The 21,095-nt window shown below is 36.9% G+C and overlaps 3 protein-coding genes across 3 annotated transcripts in view; 1 reads left to right on the forward strand and 2 right to left on the reverse strand.

The window, feature by feature from the left end:
- Nucleotides 1–2,876, reverse strand: part of gpc3 (glypican 3) — a 139,914-nt gene extending 137,038 nt beyond the window's left edge. Inside the window, exon 1 of the mRNA XM_079892579.1 lies at nucleotides 1,657–2,876. Within this exon, the coding sequence (XP_079748705.1) occupies nucleotides 1,657–1,813 (157 nt within the window). The 5' untranslated portion in view covers nucleotides 1,814–2,876. The remainder of the gene's footprint in view (nucleotides 1–1,656) is intronic.
- Nucleotides 2,877–9,782: 6,906 nt separating this feature from the next.
- On the forward strand, nucleotides 9,783–10,715 carry ccdc160 (coiled-coil domain containing 160; the record flags this gene model as incomplete). Its single annotated transcript, XM_079893017.1, has 1 exon — nucleotides 9,783–10,715. The coding sequence occupies one exon, from the start codon at nucleotides 9,783–9,785 to the stop codon at nucleotides 10,713–10,715; it is 933 nt and encodes a 310-aa protein (XP_079749143.1).
- A 1,642-nt stretch (nucleotides 10,716–12,357) lies between these two features.
- On the reverse strand, nucleotides 12,358–19,374 carry cab39l1 (calcium binding protein 39, like 1). Its single transcript, XM_079893541.1, has 9 exons — nucleotides 19,148–19,374; nucleotides 17,785–17,954; nucleotides 17,522–17,686; nucleotides 17,274–17,392; nucleotides 16,357–16,525; nucleotides 15,797–15,856; nucleotides 15,622–15,687; nucleotides 13,762–13,905; nucleotides 12,358–13,529 (listed from the first exon to the last, which is right to left on the reverse strand). The coding sequence occupies exons 2-9, from the start codon at nucleotides 17,899–17,901 to the stop codon at nucleotides 13,338–13,340; spliced, it is 1,032 nt and encodes a 343-aa protein (XP_079749667.1). The 5' UTR covers nucleotides 17,902–17,954; nucleotides 19,148–19,374; the 3' UTR covers nucleotides 12,358–13,337.
- Nucleotides 19,375–21,095: the final 1,721 nt, after the last annotated feature.

The raw sequence follows: 21,095 nt of genomic DNA on the forward strand, positions 1-21,095 counted from the left end.
AAAGACTCCAGCATCCTTTATCGTGGTTCAAATTATTCCAATTAAATAAAAAAATGCTTTTTAAATTGACTTGCTTAAAATGCAAAACTTTTAATAAAATAGAGTGACTGGAATGTAGATATAAATGTATCTATTGTTCTTTTTGAGGCATTTGCTACCACTGGTATTGGGGGGAATGATACTTGCACATTCACAACAAAATGCAGCCACTGGGGAAAAGCAAGATCCTTTTCAGCAGAATTTTTGTTGTTAGGGCCAAACAAACTCCACTCTTGGTGTTTCTACCCCACCCACCCCCCTTCTCTCCAGCCTCCAATTGAGACAGAATTAAAGCCTCAAGCAGCTAAGGAGAGACGTCAAGTAGAGTGTCAGCCATCCATCCTGTCATTCATCTCAACTCATCCATCTCCTCAGCTCTCCGTTGGGAAATGTAGCAACCTCAATAAACACACTAACACAATTCGCCTTCTCCAGCATGACAGGTAATTCACACCAGGTATGGCTAAGAGAAATACATTTACAGCTCTCCTCGGGCTACTTCTGCAGCCACTCCTCATAGCTGAAGATGACAATCCAGTCAGGACACTTATTTCTTATCTTATCTTCAAGCCTACTGATAGATCCTCTCGCATCCCGCAGAGTGAAAATAATACCACACGAAATGGGCTACAGTAGATACAAACGTTACATAAATAGAATTGTGTGTACTGGTAAAATAGTGAAGTAAGTAAAGCTATGGGACAGTTATTAGCAAAAACTGGAATACATAGCCAACTACTAAGGCAGGGTTTCTCAAACTCGGTCCAGGAGGGCCACTGTCCTGCACAGTTTAGCTCCAACCCTGATCAAACACACCAAGCTGTGAGTTTCTAGTGATCCTGAAGACATTGATTAGCTTGCTCAGGTGTGTTTGATCAGGGTTGGAGCTAAACTGTGCAGGACAGTGGCCCTCCAAGTTTGAGAAACCCTGTACTAAGGTGAATTATTGGTATTGAAATAAAGATCCCTAAAGAGTTCAATAGCAAATAAATTCACAATTTGGTACCAGTAATAGTTAGGCTATTATTAGAATAACTAGAAGCAAAAACATTGACACTACTATCTAATGAATAAATAATGAAATTGTAAAAGAGAGAAAGAGAAAGCAAGAGCGAGATGCCAATCACAATTGGATTACATAGACAACTAATAATTTAAATAATAGCCTACTAGAAACATTAAAAAAAGTAACTGAACATAAAGTTTCTTCTTATGACAGTTTTACTTTAAGATTTACAAATAGGCTATTCCAAACATGCATAATTGGATATATTGATCAATCGTATAATGTAAATTATAAATGTTTAAATATTCTTAAATCTACATTTAACCTATGGGTCGTTGCAAAAAAAAAAAACAATAATAATTATCATTTACAGTAGCCTACTTAGCGCACCGTATACAGTTTAATATAAACTAGGCTAGTTTCCACTTTGCAATACAAAAAAATACACATAGGCTACCACCATATTTTTAAAATACAAGTCTTACTGAACAGCAGGTAAAACTTTTAGACATCATGTTTTTGAAAGCTTTTTTTTTTTTTTGGACGGGAGATTTTGAGATTATAAAATCACATAGAAAGTTGAATCAACTGATCCCGATAGCTCGTTTTACCTGAGACTGGCGTTTCTGGGGTCCATTTCATCCCCGGGTACAAAAACTGAAAGGACGAGCGCACTTCGCGACAGTCCAGCATCTGACTGTTCGGCCGAGAGAAGGGCAGCATCAGGACGCACAGAATCAGTGCACCGTTCAACTTCAGTCCAGGCATGATCAATCCAAATGGTAGAACTATCTGGAGTAAAAGGCTTCCTGGGGACAGGTCTGATTACAAACGCAAAGGAAGTGAGGAGGAACGATCTGCGTTGCTTGAAGTGAGCAGAAAGCGATGCTGTGGACTCAGCGGCAGTATCGCTGGAGTGAGTGAGTGTGAGGAGAGTCCTGTGGAGGAGCTCTTCATCTCCACCTCATTAACAGACAAACTTCATGCGCACGAATCAAGCCCATTTCCCTGCATAAGGTGGGACTGCGCGAATTCATGATTCTTGCATTATTAAAAGGAATCGATTACAGAAGATTACCGTTTGGTATTGAACTGTTTCGTTGATATTAAAGTTATGGTTATGAAGACAGGAGGCGCGTTATGAATCGGTCATGCGCATATGGAGACGAAGATCAAGTCTGGGCTACTTCACAATTCAAATGGACTTTTTCCCGACTTGGTCTTCAATTACGTCTTAAGCTAATTTAATTTGTTAAAAGGTGTAATGAGATAATATCGATAGGGGATTGTATTTTCTGATATTGTCTATATTGCTTCTCTAACAAATTTACATTTTCAAATTGATTTCAAAATGCAGAGCAAACAACAAACACATTTGTCACATTTCCAGGTATCTGCTGCCATCTGGTGTTGGTAATGGTCACCATCAAATCTGTGCAATCAAAATGCGAGCAGAGGCAGTTTAAAATGGCTTCATAATTTTATTGAGAATTTACATAGTTACATATTCAAAGTGGGGGGGAAATGCAGGTAATGGAATCTAGCGGATTACAGATGGATACCGTGCAATTTTTACTGAAGATTTTCGCCACTATTAAAATTGCAAAGTCATCCACCCGAAAACAGCAAGACAAATATTTGCATGCAAGTGCCACTGAAAATATAAACAAACAACTATATTTTAAACATACTTTTGTAATATAACACACAACAAAGTGCTTTCATTTCTCTCTATAGAAATCTATGCATATATTTTTGCTGTTATGATATATTGTGTCTTAGAATTATGGCAACGCTTGCAGCTCAGCATAGTTTAAAATAAAGTTTTTTGCTTATTACAGTTTCTCTCAATCGCTTTGGCACATTTCCCTAAACTGTAAGTGCAATTGTTACAACTGTTTGCTGGAACATCTCTTATTGCATGTCTGCAAAATGCAGCAACTCACCCAAAACATTTAATTCATTCTTCAAAACCTTTATTGAGTCAGTAAACTGGCCAATGGCACCAAAATAAAGTGTTTTTGTCATTGTGTGAGCCACACTGGTCAAACTGTTTCGATGTTTTTTCACCATAGATAGAAATTTCATGTTTTTTTCTACTTTTTTGCTCACACTAAATGCTTTCTATACAAGAATGTCAGTTTTGTCTATGTATCACTGATCAATTTAAATAGATTCAGACAGAAGGTAAAGTCAATACTGTAGTACACAAAAAGAAAATGAACATTTGTATTTATACAGTACATTTTTCACAGAAATGTTACATGTAAACTGAAAATTCTCAGTTGCTTGTTCATTTTTACTCACATCTTATTGCTCTTCCATGACAAGAGTTTTCAGTTTGCATGTAACATTTCTACAAATGCACTTGCATATTGTTGTCCTATTAGTTAAATTGCTTCTATTGTTCTTCTCATTTGTAAGTCGCTTTGGATAAAAGCATCTGCTAAATGATTAAATGTAAATGTACAAAAATAAATATATAAATACAAATGTATGGTGATTTAGCCATCAGCAAACTCCATATATACAACATTGGTTGATTGATAAATTGTGATTCCTATTCATTACAATGGCAGGCTGTTTGCCAATTTAGCAAACATTACATGTCATAAATATTTATGGATTATAACATGTGTGACAGATTTGAATCACTGAATGGATTATTTTGCATGTGATTGCTCACACAATGAAAGAATGTTTAGAAGTTGTAAAGAGTTTGACAATTTCACTGAGAATCAACTCATTAGTTTTAATCAAGCCATGTGCATTTAGTCATTGTGCAAATTGTAGACAATTGTACTTGCTCTTTTGCAATTTCAAATTTGATGTTAACAAGAAACTAATTGTTTAGAGATCTGAACATTGATTTTAGAGGGGAAAAATGTCTCATTTGAGAATTGAGCCAAAGCAATTGAGAAAAACTAACTAGGCATACATGCAATTACATGGTTGTAAATATCATCTTGAGCATAAACAAGTCAGTTATAGAAGAAGTTTGTCCCTGGTGCAGCGAGTTTTGCATGGATTTGCACAGCATGTTGTAATAAGGCTGGATGCAATCCTGCAAAACTCACCCCACATAACAGGGCTTTTCCATAAGCAGCAGCAGCTCCAGAGTGACAGGCAGAAGGCGACCGGCAATACTAGAAGTGCAAACATTGCAGTAGATTCACTGGCACTACCTGCACTGTGAGCACTTTGGAACTGCCAGGACAAACTCATATAGATCATAGAAAAACAATAATGAAAAAAATATATACATATTGCACAGTGTGATTAATAGCATAGTAATGTCAAAGTAGAGCAGGAACTGCATGTGAACAGAACTTAGTGATAAATGAAGTTGTTTTTTGCTTCCACATGCTGATTATACAGCTACTCCTGCCAAAAGGAGCATCTAGCGCAGTAGATACTAGACTACTTCACTAACTACACAAGATGCACCTTAACAGGAGGGCCATATTAATATTAAGTTAGGTTTTTCCTTGAAGGACCTGAACTCCACCATTATACCTTCATTAACGATCCATCTTCATAACACCTGGGAAGACAAATAAAAAGATTAATCTTATTATATTTTGCTTGCATAGTTTAAGAATTTAAACATATATGGCTGGTCTAAGGAATCAATTAAAATGTACACCAGCAAAATACAAAGGTTTAAATGAGTGTACAAATATTTCCATCTATTTAACTAATAATTTCTGTCGTTTCTACTTGATTTTAGCTAGTTTTTTGAGCAAGTAATTAAATTCTAAATGGATAAGTTAAAACTTATGACTGCAGGTTGTAACTGTGGATTAAGTTAATTAAGGTATGCAATTTTAGTAACTTTCTTCACAGTCCGTTTGGAGTCTGACTGAACGTCAGAGATTCTCGTGCTTGGCGCGCTTTGCTCGTGTTTCATTGGGTCTCTCAAAATGGAGGATCTTCAACTGAAGACAAGTACAACTTGTTGAAAGTTCTTCACTACTGTTATACGAGCTAATTGACGAACCAAAAACAACGTCTACTCCCAAAAGTGTCCACTCAAAACCCAAGTCACCTTAAAAATGAAATTTTCTTCACCTTGTGTTGTCTAAATACTGTATTTATAGACCATAGATTGTACAAAAAAAAATAAAGAATTAGCGCAAAACGCCGCATTACGCGATATTTCGAATCACGCGCGTCCAGAAACGAACGAAAAACGCTCAACGATGAATATTCGCCTGTGAGACTGAAAGAGGTCGAATCTGCAAACATTAACTAGGCCTCGAGAGGTCGGTGCCCGATCTTCTGCTTGTGTGGCCCGCGAGCTCTCCTTTTAACGACACAGACTGTCGTTTAATCGGCAGCAAACCCTCCAACGATAGAACTTATTACGCTAAAATTAAAGCAAATCAGCTGAGAAGTTTCTGATTACATAAGAGTGTGTATATGTGTTATCAACAGGAAACGAAATCATAGCATCTATAAGCTGACGACAATAACAAAACTGAGTTAAGTTAAGTGAGCAGTTTTAGAGGGTTAAACGACGGGCGTCTATAGCTGTTTTTCCATAACTCGTTTGCGTTAAAATGAGGTTAAATGCTCTTAATCCAACAACTATAGTTTCTCACCGGAGTTTGGGTTTAGATAGAATGGCCCTTGCTATGGAGAAGGATTGCGGAGCCACGTGAAACTCACCAGTAGCCTACTTTCAAATATGGGTTTGATAATAAACTGAAAATACACCGATAAAACCAGGTTTGAGGTTCAAACTCGCGTTTTTGCAGTGCCTGAGATTATTAAACCAAATATAAATTTAAAACAGGGTCCAGATTTACTCAGCAAAGTAAGTGATTGACTCGCCTGTACACAAACTGTTAGTAAAACGGGTTAAATATTAATCAGCAAATCACGTAAAGGCAGACGTAATGGCTTAATTTCCTTTCAAAAAACTATTAGAACGGATGGCTTTGATAATAACACAGATTAAACATTAGATTTCTTTGATACAGTCGCAAAAAAAAATGTTAGTCTCGTTATTTTAAAAACGAATTTCACTTACATGTGCTTAGTTAAGACAAACAAACACACCTCCAAATATATCTAAGCGTTCAAGAGTCCATTAATTGATCCATCTCCTACATTGTCTGTTAGCTCCCCAGCTGCTCCACACACACAAAGCCTGTCCCACCAACAAACACTGTCACAATTTCAAAAGTTTCCACAAACATATCTCGCCACAGAAAAGACCCACGCGTGAACCCTGGTCACGACGAGAAATAAAAGTTGACGCTTTTAAGGCCTCCGCGTGAGTTAAACTAGCGCGTATTCGCGTAACCTCCGAGTTGTTTGGGATCATCAGTTTGGGCAAGGTTTACGAAAGAGGCGCGAACATCTCGTCATGTGATGATGGGCCTCGCGAGCCTCCTCCTCCTCTTCTTCTTCCTCCTCCTCCTCCTCCTCCTCCTCCTCAACTCACTCAATCCCCCCACCACAACTCATCCGCTCTCCATATCCCATTTACCACCACTTTCACATCATTGGACTGAGGGCTAGTCTGTCTTTTTATTGTCGTTATTATAACATAAAGCAATTATAGAATTATAAAGCTATTAAAGACTTATAAAGCAACACTGTTGATTAGAATAAAAAGTGTTTATGTTAAATTAGCCTATTGGTTAAATGAATGTTCTTTTTGGAAAAGTTGAATGTAAATGTGTTTTTATGTTGTTGATAGGAACATTTGTTTCATTAAAAACAATCTAAAATTAGTTGACAGATTATTTTTCCGATTTTTGACCGTATTACACTCAGGTAACACTCATTAACTAACATGAACTAACAATGAAAAATAAAATTGTTACAGTGTTTATTAATCTTTGTTAATGCAAGTTAATAAAAATCCAGTTGTTCATGTTGGTTCATGGTGCATTAGCTAATGTTAACAAATACAACATTTGATCATAATATACTGAAATTAACAAACTAAGATTAATAAATGCTGTATAAGTATTGTTCATTCTTAGTTCAAGTTAACTAATGGAACCTTATTGTAAAGTGTTACCATTCTATATGACTATAACGTTGCTTTGGAATTACATGCATTATGAAAAGTGATACATCTGAAATTAATGTTTCATGTTTTTGCAAGTGGGTGAAAAAAAAAAACTTGGCATCCCAGGGCATGAAAACTCATGTTTGTTTTTGTTTGGTCTTTTGTGGTGTCATCCACACATGCAAAGTTAAAAGTAATAGGCTACTTGTTTACATAGAATATATGATGTATTTATATTATTTAGGCAACTGGAAGCTTATCAGTTTGACATAATGTTCTACTTCATTGTGCCATAAGAAGTCAAAGTTCAAACTAAACTTTATTTAACATTTTGCTTTTTTTACAATAGCATTTGATTCAGAAAAATAGCAACCTACACACAGAAACAATAGCTAAACGTCACAGTTGTAATATAAATCTATAGTGAAAACTATATTCCCATAACAGATTTTACATTTTACAAGTTGGAATACACAGCCCAAACACAATAGGACACACAACACATAGCAATGTTTTACTAGAAATTTAAATGAAAAGTGGGTAACAAAAATCATGATTAATTCATATAAATTCACATAACAATCATTCTGACATGCAGTCAGGTATAAGTTGTGTGTATAAACATTCGTGCATTAAATGGTCCACATACCAGATTTTGGGCGAAGTGAAGAGTGAGGTCTCAGTATCTACTGCGCAGATGTTTCATGTTCAAACCATGTCGCCACTCAAAATAGACAACAAAATGTTATGTCATGCATGTAATTGTAGAGCATCCCCTTCTTCTCGTTGGGGGTGGTGAAGGAAAGTCCACACAAAAATCCTTCTGAAAATCTTTTTTAGCTTTAATTAACAGGAGTTCTGCTCATCAAAACAAGTGGGGATTCTGGAAATGCAATCCTCAAGACATCGAAATGTTTCATAAAGATAGTTAGAATGTGAGACACTCGGTTTGGTCTTATGTAAATGAATCCTATGGTCAGTGAGAGACAAAAGGCTTTGGTGACCTTTGACCCCGGTTCACTCAACCCCCCACTACTCCACACTGGGCTGTGTGTGCACCATTGTATTTGGCTTCAAAGAGCATTTCCCTCAGCATTCCCGCATCATTTTATCCACCAGTTCATTTTGGGTTTATTGTTGAGTCTGCTAATTAAAAAGTTCATGCAGACTAATTGTCAAACTCTTTTGTTCCCTAAAGACTTTTTAGAAACTAACACTTTTCTAAACTGATTTTAAGATCTGCAAGTTACCAGTATCTTCTTTAAATAGGAGGAAGTCTCTTGAGCGTCCTTTTGAACTTTAACCTACTTTTTTTCCTTTCTTCAAGGAACAAAGAAAATGATCAGCGTGAAAAAAAGGATAGGGTGTATGCATTTACTTACGCTAGTTGCTGAAAAACAAATTAAACTAGACACATTGACTGAAGTGTTTCAAGAATGCAATGTTACTTGTTTGTGAATTGTAAACAACAGATAGTTCTTTGTTATGAATGCTTTAAACTAAATGTAATTATACTCTGATACAATTTTATACTTCAAGGAAAATTAGGATAAGTTCCTCTATGGATGAAGAAGATCTTCCGAATTGGTGCAGTGAATGAATTTAAACTAATCTCTGAAATGCATGTCTAAAATTAATCCGACTTCCACAATTAGTTCCAAATCCCCGACAATCAAAACCTTTCAGACATCTACAAAATCACTCTGCACTGTAAAAAAAAATATGATCAATAAGTTATGACAACATACGTTTTTACATTGCTTTAACTCACCACAATAAGTTTTCCAACTTATAACAGTTTTCCATTTGTTTTATAATTTATAGTAAAATTACTTAAACCTCCAAGTAGATTGTACTTTATTTAAGGCAGCAATTTTTTTTACATTTTGAGCAGGTGTTAGACTTCAGTTTTGATCGATTATTGTTGGCATTAAACTTCTGCAAATATATATCCTAAAAATTTAAGTGACTTTTTACACAGACACATTAGAATCCTTGCAAGTGAATGAATATCTGTAATTACACATTTAAAACAAAATTGATATAGATAATTATAAAACACTATACTTTTATATTAACATAAATATAACGCTTAGATTTGATTTCACAATATAATCTCAGACACTTTGACATGAATCAAAGACCTGCTTCCTTAAATTAAAATAGAAGGAATAAATAGTATGCAGGACATCTCAAATTAAGCACTCTTGTGTTTCTCTGTAATTTATATACAAAGAAATAAAATAAAAAAATACAAAGCAAATCAACAAAACTGAGTTCATACTGAGGTTAACGCAAATGAACAATGTACTTGTAGGGATAATGGCATGTAACAAAGAATTTAAACTCAACCAGAAGAGGGCGCTAAGTGTCCGTTGTTCTCTTGTACTGTAAACAGGAAGTTGCTCACTGACTGGACAGAGACCGTACCAACGACGCTTTTGTTGTAAGCATGAACCGCTCATATTTCTTTAAAACCGACTTGTGGGTGAGAGAAAATACCTACAGCTTTGTACGTTTCATCAATGCCAGATAGTACAAAAAAAAAAAAAAAAAAACGGGGTTGACGACAGATTTGGTTTTGAACGACCAAGCATCCAGCCATTTTATTAATAACTGATGAAAGGAGAGGGCGATGAATGCCCTTATAGTACGCTGTGTTCCTTGAGGGTTTTTTTTAATTTATTTTTTTAGATAGATACGAGGACCATGGAAATCACTGATCAAATCCCTGAACATGAGTCCAGCTCCAGAGATGGCCATCACTGGGTGGAGAAACTGTTCCCTCCTCGTTTCTCTTTCCAAAACTTGCTTGATAACCAGACCAACACGAATGAACGATGCAACAGCTCAACAAAATCACCATCCACCCCCTTTACAGACATCGATGAACCCAAGATGAGCCACAGAAGGCAGATCTACCTGAGAGCTCTGAAAGAGGTTCAGCATGCTGAGCGACTGCTAAAGAAGGAGACCGTGGCGAAGAGAATTATTAGGCATGAGCAGCCTGTAAATGGAGCAAACTCTGAAAATCCTACTGACCAGAGTGAGACTGCGGGACAGATGTGCATTTGGAACGAGAGGGACATCAGCAAACTACGGGCTGGGTTTGCAGAAGTGGAGAAGGACAGATGGACACTAAGGCAACAGCTCAGTTGTACAGAGGAGCAGCTTAAGGCAGAACATGAGCAAAGGATGAAGCTGCAAGGCCTGGTGGAGAAGCTTGAGGAGCAGTTAAGCCTTTCCAAAAAAATGGCTACACGTCAGGCCCTCGTGATAAATGATCTGAAGTCTGAGAGCCAAAAAATGAATGCTCAGTTACATAAGCTGACTATACAGGTCAGGGAAAAGGAAGTAGAGGCAGACATGTGGAGGACAACCCTGAGAAAAGCGAAGGAGGACATGCAGCAGATCACACAGGAGCGCTCCAACCTCATGTGGGAACTGGAAAGAGTGCAAGCGCAATGGAAGTCTGAAGGAGACAGGCTGGAAAAAGCAGCTCGGATAGAAAATGAGGCTGTGCTCCTGAGGCTTCAGAGGGAGGTGGAGCAGACCCGCGCTGACCTGCATGCTGAGAGAGAGAGTCACGCACGGAGCCGCGCGGCCCTCGAGCTCCTACGCAGACACTTCAGCAGCCAATAATTAGATGCAGTAATATTTAAAATGTAGCCATTTCAATCCTTAAAATGGTTAGATAAAAAAAAAAAAAAACTAATGTTACCACACAATAAGTGCCACGGTTTCTTTTATTTTCAATATGCCTCCACATTTGCTTTTTTTTTTTTTTAAATAAAACTTTATGTACATATATAATCCTCTCCCACAGTGGAAACAAAACTCAAATGTGTGAAAAATGAGTGAAGAGCATAGCAAACATTTATCAGTCAAACTGCAAATAATAAAGGCGTGTGTGTGTGTGTGTATATATGTATATGTATATATATATATATATATATATATATATATATATATATATACTTACCAAATATTTCACATATTACTTTTAAACTCTTTGTCAGAGATCAGTATCACTGCATGGAGAATCTCAAGGCTCAAAGCTTAAATGAGCTTAAAAGACAAAAACCTCCTTTAAAACCCTGTCAGCGGAATAATCACATTTGGCCAAACACCCATTTCTTGTACTTTTTGGTATCAAATGACAAGTGATTTTACACATGGTGCAGTTTATAAGAGCAAGAAAGGCAGCTCAGAAGGTTTTTCCCCTTTACCCCCTAAATACTTACAATAAAGCACAAATCTACACGCACAAGTTATACTTTCAAATCATTTGTGTCTGCTGAAGAGCTGACTGAAACGATGTCAAAGCACAAGAACACATTGACATTTGGATTGATCCATTAAAAACCTTTTAGAGTGTGGCTCATTTACACAAGCACGGCGAGTGCTCTCCTCACACTCGGGACAGTCTATGTACCCATTAGCAAACTGCAAAAATTAAACTGTTTCCCTTTTCAGGTCCTTTTCAGCATTACAAAGACCACAACTTTGGTGTTGTAAAGTCTTATTTTAGCTTGCATAATTCAAGCTACTGCCCCACATCCATAATAACAACAGAAACACCTGACAATAAATTGTGATTTGTTACTTAGTGCATTAGGTATCATGAACAGTTTTTTATTCATCTAGGTTAATGTTAATTATTAATAAATATGCCATTGTTCATTATTTATGTATAAACTAATGTTAATTTATGCAACTGTATTGAAATATATATTATGGTTTTTTTTTTTTTTACATTAACCAATGCTAGTTCATGACACCAAATGCATGTCAATGAAATAAACCTGATACCAGAAAAATTCTATTGAAGCAAAGCGGGGGGGAAAACAGCACTTAGGAATTTAAAATCTGAGGTATATGAGAAAAGGAACTTGTGCAAATAGAGTACATAAAATATATTCAACTTAAGGTATAAAGACTAATGGTGGAACCTTTCAGTAGAATCCTGTTCTGCATTTCATCTAAAACTTCCAAGAGATACTGAAAGGTGCGATCCAATGGAGAACCCAATTCGAAGTCTAGTCAGGCATCGTAAGATATACCGTGTTACCACAGCTTTGGCTCATTCAAGTTTGACAGTGCAGGACACGAAGAACTGTGTTAAATTGTCTTTCCTATTGAATCCATCTTTTAAAGGCTTTTAATTGGCTTGTCTAAGCTGTCCATCAAAATGCAGTATGAGGAATGACATGACATGCCCCAGCTCTAGCATTTCACATCCTTTCAGTGTTAGTGTGTGTGGAAGTTATCATGTCTTGCACTGTAATTGTGTACCATGTATTTCACCTTCACTGAAGTCTATGAACCCTGAATTCATTGCATTTTTTATCTAGACTGAGAAAACTTATATTAAGGAGTATGTTTTTTTTTAATAATTTTAAAGCAAACTAGTCCTCCTAATGTGTTAACCCAAGCAAAAGCAGAATAATACTACAAATCCAATGTTATAGATAAATATAAATGTAATAGAAGACCCAGAATGACCAAGCTATTTAAATAAGGCACCCAGTTAAAATGGAAATTGAGTGCAGCATCCAACATGACCACTAAACTCCACAGCTGTTTTTTTTCAAAGATAAAGGTTTCGCTTGACCACATGACATTTTCTGGCTTTTTAAATGCTTTAACATCCCTTAACTAGTTTAAATGTGAGAATGTGTTTGTGAACTTAAATAAGGCCTCATAATGTCCTGTATTTATGACCTACCGTTTTACAATATTTGGTTGTCTTGTGCTAAGAGTATGAACTGGCACTAATGGCCAACCTGGAGCAAAGCTACCAGATTTAGTGCAAATATGCAGAGCCATACCTTGTACCAATATACCGGTCCTAACTTTTAAAAATGTTAAAAAGCCATGAGCAGGCTTTAGATATACTTCTCATTCACATGAATTTGGATACTTTTTTAATCAAAGATTTACCGCCTGAAGGTAAATCAATTGTACTTCCTTTTTTCTAAGGGCAGTGCTAAAATATATATATATATAGGTTTAAATGGAGTGCTTGGGTTCTACTTGCTCCTCCCGCAGCAGAACCCTGCTCGCCCCAACTAAAGGGACAGACATGTGTTTGCACATTCTGCCAGCATTTCTCCACCTGTTTCAGAAGTTAGATGTACATATATTTAGTCCAAGTGATTTCTTTCTTTGACTTATTTAGCTGTCCCTCACATCCAGTTCTCACCCACATAATCAAACCACATCACTAGGCGAGCGCCCCGTTTCTACACTCCACGTTTTCCATTAGGACTCCTCTGCAGGTGCAGGCCGTTTGATGTCCCGGATCTGCTTAATGAGATAGTTCTTCTCATCGCAGAACTGCTCGTCTTCTGAACGGTCCGTTTGAAAGTGGCTCAGGAATTCCACCAACTTGGACTGATTCTTGATGAGGATGTCCAGCACAGGCTGTGTCTTATTGGGGTTGGCCACAAACACCTGAGAGGACACAAGAAACCCGTAAAAGTCACTGAATCTCCATTCATGCGGTCCCTAGTAACTGACCCTGACCTGTTTACATTCAATAAGGGAGGGCAGAACTGGGACAGGAGACCGGTCAGCTGTTGAGTGCGGAAAGTAATTGGAGTAGACGGAGGGAAAAGCAGACAAGCAAAATGCCAAACTCAAATATATTAAAGTTGCATGAAATGCTGTGCATTTAAACACATACCTTAAAGACATGGAAGGCTTCAAATTGAATGTTGCGGCTGTTGTCTCTCAACATGTTCATCATCAGCTTTAGGTTCTCAGCTCGACTGATGTATTTGGTCATGACTGTGAAGTTGTGTCTGTCCAGTAGTAGTTCTCCCAAAAGCTGGATATCATTAGATAGTCAGTAATAGCACACTTAAGCGCAACAACAAATGGTAAGAATAAAGCAAAACCACCAAACATATTGCTGCTTTTGTGAAACCAAATAAGGTTTGTCATGAATGAAATTTCAATGTAAGCCAAGGACTTCAACTAACATTCTTTCATCCAAGCAACTTAAAGGAAAAGTCCTCTTCAAAATGAAAATTGTCATCATTTACTCACCCTCGAGTTGTTTCAAACCTGTACAAATTTATTTCTTCTGCTGAATACAGAAGATGATATTTTGAAGAATGTTGGTAACCAGACAGTTGATGGACCCCATTGACTTCCATATGGGGTACATCAACTGTCTGGTTACCAACATTCTTCAAAATATCTTCTTTTGTGTTCAGCAGAAAAAAATTAATTCTTACAGGTTTGAAACAACTTGAGTGTGAGTAAATGACAGAATTTTCATTCTCTGCCTCAAGGGTTGGAATAACATTACAGCCTTAAATAACTGAAAGCAACTCTGTGAAAATAGTAAGGGTGTCACGAAATCGATCGAAATTAATGCTCAATCTCGATTATCGAATCAAAAAATGGAATCGTCGATGCTGCCACGCCCCCATGTCACGTCAGCTCGGCTTGCCAAGCGAAAAAAAAAAAACCCGTGTTGAAGTGCTGCGAGTCAACCTAACAGCTACAACAACCAGCCAAAAGATAGCATGGCAACTGCAGACGCAGGAGACCCGTCGACAGAACTTGAACCCCCTCCTCTTTCACTGAAGTCGCCGGTGTGGAAGTATTTTGGATTTCCAGTAAGTTATGTTGACAATGTTCGTGTTGTCGACAAAAAAAACACAGTTTGCAAACTCTGCTATGTACGTATACCACATTATTCCACCGGCAGCACGACTAACATGGCAGGGCATCTCCGCAGGCACCACAAAAACATAGATTTATCTGTTAAACCGACAACTGTAAACTACTCTCCCGTCTTCATTTGGAATAAAACTTCCAAGTAAGTTAACTCAACACGTGCAAAGGCAATTACAAGCGCGCTAGGAGTATTTATAGCCGCGGACATGCGACCTTATTCAGTGGTGGAAAACTCTGCGCTACAAAATCCCAAGTAGAACACAGATATAAGTTATTGTTACATTATGTTGTTAAAGGAGAAGTTCACTTTTAAAAATGAAAATTCTGTCATCATATACTCACCCTCATGTTGTTTCAAAGCTGTATGAATTTCTTTCTTCTGCTGAACAGAAAGGAAGATATTTAGAAGAATGTCAGTAACCAGACAGTTTTTGGGTCCCATTGACTTCCATAGTATATTTTTTTCCTACTATGGAAGTCAATGGGACCCAAAAACTGTCTGGTTACTGACATTCTTCTAAATATCTTCCTTTCTGTTCAGCAGAAGAAAGAAATTCATACAGCTTTGAAACAACATGAGGGTGAGTATATGATGACAGAATTTTCATTTTAAAAGTGAACTTCTCCTTTAATAAACGTTTTAAATTTGACAATGTAGTGTGTGGTACATTGCGAACAAAGGTCAGATATTATTATATTGCATAAAAGTCTAAAAATGGCATAGCTTGTGCTTTCAAAAAAAAAATTTTTTTAAATCGAGAATCGAATCGAACCGTGACTTTAGAATCGAAAATGTAATCGAATTCGAGGATTCGGAGAATCGTGACACCCTTAGAAAATAGTGGTTTACTCTCACCTTCAGAGACTGGCGCTTGGTGACATAGTTCTCAGAATGCAGCAGCTTTTCATACTCCGTGAACACCTGAAAACAAATGATTTATTATAATATTTCTCCATGTAGTAGAGCAGCTAAAATCACTTATATACAAAAGCACTGGCACATGAAATATTGAGTAACAACAATTACTCACTCTGTCATAATTTGTCTCCAAGAAATCTGCACACATGATCTTGTGTCTTGTCAGGAGATCCTAAAAACAAAGTCTTAAGGTAAATGCACTTATGTCATACAAGGTAAAGGCAAGAAAAAAAAAAAAAAACATGTACTTACTATAGGGTTAGGGTATGATTAGGATTTGGTTGAGGGCTATTTGAATGTAATTATGCATAATTTACTGTTATTACTATGGTACATGTAACATGTACATGTACCAAAGACACTGTAAAATAAAGTGTTATCATAGTTTGTTATTGCAAGAAATGTCAGTGTGCAAGATTTTTCAATTTTTTTCACTTCATAATAGATGATGTTTACAAACCTTTTTTTATGGTTTTATTTACTTTAATTGGAAAAACTTTTTTGAATCATTTTTATGACATAACTAAATGATGGTTAAGCGATAAATTATCACTTTTCTGCTTTTTTTTTTTTTTTTAGTGTATTGTAGCATTTTTTATGTTCTTAAGACAAAGACAAAGTTTACAAGTGAAAAACCCACAAAATGGATGATGCTTTGTGTACATGTCATACCTTAAAAGAGGCAAAAGCATCAGAGGCAATGTCGAAGGTAGACAGCTCCACATAGCGAAAGAAGCAGAAGAAATCCTCCGAGAACAGAAGGATTCGGGCCAGAGGTTCATGACGCAGACATTCCCTCAGCATCATGCCACAGTTAAGGGCCACTTCTGGGGTTTCATAGCTGCTTTCAAAAGTCAGATTTTTTTTAAATTGTTACTTTTCTAACATGCAAGACCCACACTTGTTTGTATGCATTTACATTAGTGGACAAAAGGGATGTCTGGTCTAGGAAAATTGACACCATTTATTCAAATATTATAAACAATTTGTTGTAAGCATATTGCATAGTTGTGCGGACAATTTTTTTCCAGACTGTCATACAAAGAAATTATAAGCACATGCAAAAACAAGAGAGAACTAAAGAAATAATAATATAATAACTGATTATGTTTTAGTCATTGTAAGCTTTTTTCCTATGAACTTTGTTTCTCTAAGCATTTTGTTTTTGCATGGTAAAATAAAACCTGTAGCTTGCTTTTTTGCCCATTAATTTTGAACATTGAGTTGTTTGTTGTTCTCTCAGGTTTATTTTTATTTTTTTAAATATATATTAAAAAAATGATGGATTGTAGGGTCATTAAAAACAAAACAACAAAAAAATTTTGGCCACTGCTGTATAAAACATTGCCCAAAATAACCCCCCCCCCCCCCCAAAAAAGTCACTACAGTGTCAATAACTAGATATGTTTGTACTGTGAAAGCTAAACCCTCATTGGCAGCTCAGCCACGTGGACAGGATATGGGAAAATTATGGTCCTAAAATAACCATACAACCACAGACTCCCATAACATCAATTGGAAAAGCCAGGCTAATCAATGGCTTCCGAAAGTGTTGATCCATGACTCTGCCCTGGGGTCTGGAAACTCACCCTTTCAGCAGCATAAAGAGGATCTGAGAGTGGGAAGAGATGTACTCCACAGTCGGGGTGCGAGCGCCAATCTGCCGACGTACAATGTTGCTAAACAGATGCACCACATCCTTCTTTCCCTTTGGTGAATAACGTTTTATAAATCAAAGAGAGCAAACAGCAAATATGTGGTTAGAGCAGAGCAATATATCTTCCAGCAGGACGGAAGTAGTTGTAATTCCAAACATTTCAAATGGAATGATATGCACCTCAAAATCAATCCTCTGTAGATTTGCTATGAGTGAAATGAGGAGGTTGGTGTTGTAGAGCTCTTGAGCTAGTTGGGCCACTGCCTCAGTCTGAGGTTCCTTGTCTCCGGTGCCAGACAGCACCTCTTTCAGCGATGCAAGATTTTTTGATACTTCCTCTGCAACCTACAGGAAAAACAGTGAGTTTTTCTGACTCAGTCACAGACCACGGTTTGCTGAAACATTTGCATCGAGATTTTAACAAAACAAAAAAAAGGATTGACCTTTTCACATTTCTTGCTTTCAGATGATTCCAGCTTCTCCAAGTATGCCACATTCTCCTTCAGACTCTTCACAATCTCTGCAGGGCTCTTCTGAGACTTCCCGAAGGGGAATGGCATGGTTTTAGCTGGGATGCGTGTTGGACTTCAAAGGACAAACGGAAAAGTTTCACCTGTAAATTAAAAGAAACAAAAAAAGTGAAGAAAATTAACAATGAGTAAAGAATAAACTAAAAATATGAGTCATTATAATGGTCAAAAGGACAACCCTGAAGAGACAGGCATTTTCAAAGCAGCCAAAATAATAAATTAACCATTTCGTTTATATACTTCAGAGTTGAAACATACAAAGGAAACTGCCTGTACTGTTATCACTGCTAACACAACAACTGTACAACAATAAAAACACGTTAAGAGGACAGTCTCTGTCAAGAGTGCTCTGACATACTAAAAACAACATGTATTGTGGATTAATTTGCATTACACTAATATTATTTACAGGCTATAAGCCTTATGACTGTTTATTTATTTTTATTTTTCTTATTATTGCGCAAGTGATAAACCAAACATGTTATGAAACGCCTTCTAAACTTGCTTAACACTAACAAGTACAAGTAAAGATTTCATCACATGTGAAAGCATGACACAAAAGAGGAAAACATTTACTAAACGAGTCACTTCTATGAGCAACTAGGCAATTTGTTCAACTTGAAAAACAGCTAATACCCCGATGAGCTAAGCTAACCGCCACCCAGCACTTATCGATCAACACTTCTCAGGAACTCAATATTACTCATCACAGTCACTTTACCGAGTAGTGTGCCACCCTATACAGCCTTATCAGGTACCCATAAAAACAAACATCTGTAACACGGGGAGAAATAAAATCCACTTCTTTTCAATCTTTCAGCAGGATGGACATGTAGCCATGTAACGTTAGCTCGCTGCTAACCGACTTCTTTCAAGCATGGCCAAATGAGCACGAAGAATAACCCAAACCAGGAAACTAACCACTTAGATAACTTCTTTAGTAACCTTTTCCATCGATGTAATCTGTCAGACTGGGTTTTAATCACACGGTTCCTCTAAATTTCCTGTTAGACGCAGTTAGAGCCGAACCTTTCAACTTTTCAATGACATTTTTGACAGTTGGTCAAGTCGCGAACATTATAAGCTGATCCTTTATCGTGAACAGAAAAAAATGATCGAGAAACTAATTTTTGAAAACAACAAATCAACATAAAAATGAGTTACAAAAATGTGTACTTAAAGTGCGATGTAGAGAGAGAGAGAGAGAGAGAAAACAACATGTCAGGCTAAGTGGATGTGTGTTAGCAGGAGGTGGAAGGAAGGCAGAGACACTCACCGCGTTCACCACTCAAAACGTCCACTTTAAAATCCAAACAACGAGACGAGAAGAATCGTTAGATCGAGCTGTAAATCCAGTTCAAACTATAACGAACTAAATATTTATCTCCCCAAAAGGAGATAATTATTGAGTTAGTAACTGCGAATAATTTAGGAGTGGTTTGTTGCTCGTACACTTCTGCCGCTTTACTTTATCAGGGAAGTTGAAGAGAGTTTTCGAACGCCCCCTTTTTAATTGACGCCAACTCTGACCAATCAGAACACGAGACGGAGGCGCACACCCTGACCAGAAATCGAACTGAATGAAGATGAACTGAGTGAGGCAACAAAACCACTGAAAGCAGAACTGGATTATGGACCAGGGCTGCGTTTCTCGAAAGCATCGTAAGCCTAAGTAGACCGTAGAACTACTGCCACCAATGGTTTCTACGATCAACTTAGCTCACGATGCTTTTTGAGAAATGCAGCCCAGGTTGTGATGGGATAAACGAGTCTTTTCGAAACTTCGAATCAAGTGAACCAAGTGATGAACATGATGAATCATTGTCTCGAAACGCTGGTGACCCCTGCTGGTCAGAACAGTGCAAATGCAGCGAAAACTCATTTTATGCACAAATTGCATAAAAACGCCTTTTACAAATCAATTGCAAATGTTTTATTGAAGGTGTAATCAATTAAATGCATAAAAACTAATACTATTAAATGAAGTGTGTTTATGATATGTGATATTTTATTAATTTGTAGGGCTTGTTTGGTTCGTTTCATGAATAACTTATTATTCAGGTTAATCAGACCAATAAGAGACTTTAAAATACAAATCTTCCTTTTTCGTATACAAATGTGTCATTAAATGCTTACAAATGTATAAAATTGATCCAAGATCAGGTATAACTCATATAAAGACACTGGTCCATGGGTTCATGACATCCCCCCGCCCCAATAATCATTTGTTTCGAAACAAATGATTCGCAAGGGTTTCGAAGCTGCACGAAGCGTGTTTCGAAAGCGCCCATTACTAGAACCAGACCAGTGTTGGCTAAACACTAGTTTAGCCAACACTAGTTGGCTAACTAGCTAAACACCGGTGCCGTTGTTACACAAGCTGACCACTAGGACCCCTGACTACTATTTTGAATTAATTAACTTTAGCATCCCAAAATACATGCTTCGTAATTTTTAGGCAAGTCACTCTTGTTTGTACCCGTGGTCATTCTGTTTGGACTGATGGATCACACACACACATTTTTATGTTGTGTCTGTTATATTTTGTTATTGTTTTAGTGTTTGGTTAGTTTGGAATGGAAGTATAGAAGCTTGTTTCCGCCACGCAATAAAAATAATAAAAAAGGTTACTGTGAATTTATATCTCACAATTCTGAGGAAAATTCTTTTTTTTAATGCCATGCCAAAAACAAGCTTTCCATGAAAGCGATTTATAAAGCAAACATTAAAGTAGTAGTAGTGATAGTAGTAGTACGTAGTAGTAGCTGTCAGTTGCATGACAACATGATATGTTCATTTCATGTGAGTATATATCATCAGCAACATCTCAAAAGTTCTGTTCATGTTTTAATGCTTGTCACACCAACGACAATAACTAGAACAGTAACTATAACATTTAAATTATCGTTATAACAATAGAGATGTCCTTACCACAACTATAGCGACATGGAGGAATGATGTCTTTGGAATTATTTCCAGAATGATCATTTCTAGCTACTATTCAATAAAAACAGTGCCACCCAACTTTAAAAAGCTTGACCATTTATATGTGGCTGACGACAAAGAAGCTCCAGCGCGCACTTAAAATACAGAACGTTATATAGCGGACAATAACGTAATACAAGTTATACAACCCCGTTTCCAGAAAAGTTTGGATTTTTTTAATGCAATTAAATCAATAATCTGTGATTTGTTAATTCTCTTAAACCTTTATTTAACTGACA

This window comes from Squalius cephalus (assembly GCF_949319135.1).
Source record: "Squalius cephalus genome assembly, chromosome: 14".
NCBI classification, from domain to species: Eukaryota; Metazoa; Chordata; class Actinopteri; order Cypriniformes; family Leuciscidae; genus Squalius; species Squalius cephalus.

Excerpts from the sequence above, each read along its gene's own strand:
- cab39l1 (XM_079893541.1), bottom strand. The coding sequence starts at position 17,901 with ATGCCATTCCCCTTCGGGAAGTCTCAGAAGAGCCCTGCAGAGATTGTG. Across the intron at positions 17,393-17,521 it reads TACAGAGGATTGATTTTGAG|GGAAAGAAGGATGTGGTGCA; the intron begins GTGCATATCATT and ends TATTCACCAAAG. Across the intron at positions 15,688-15,796 it reads TGGAGACAAATTATGACAGA|GTGTTCACGGAGTATGAAAA; the intron begins GTGAGTAATTGT and ends ATTTGTTTTCAG.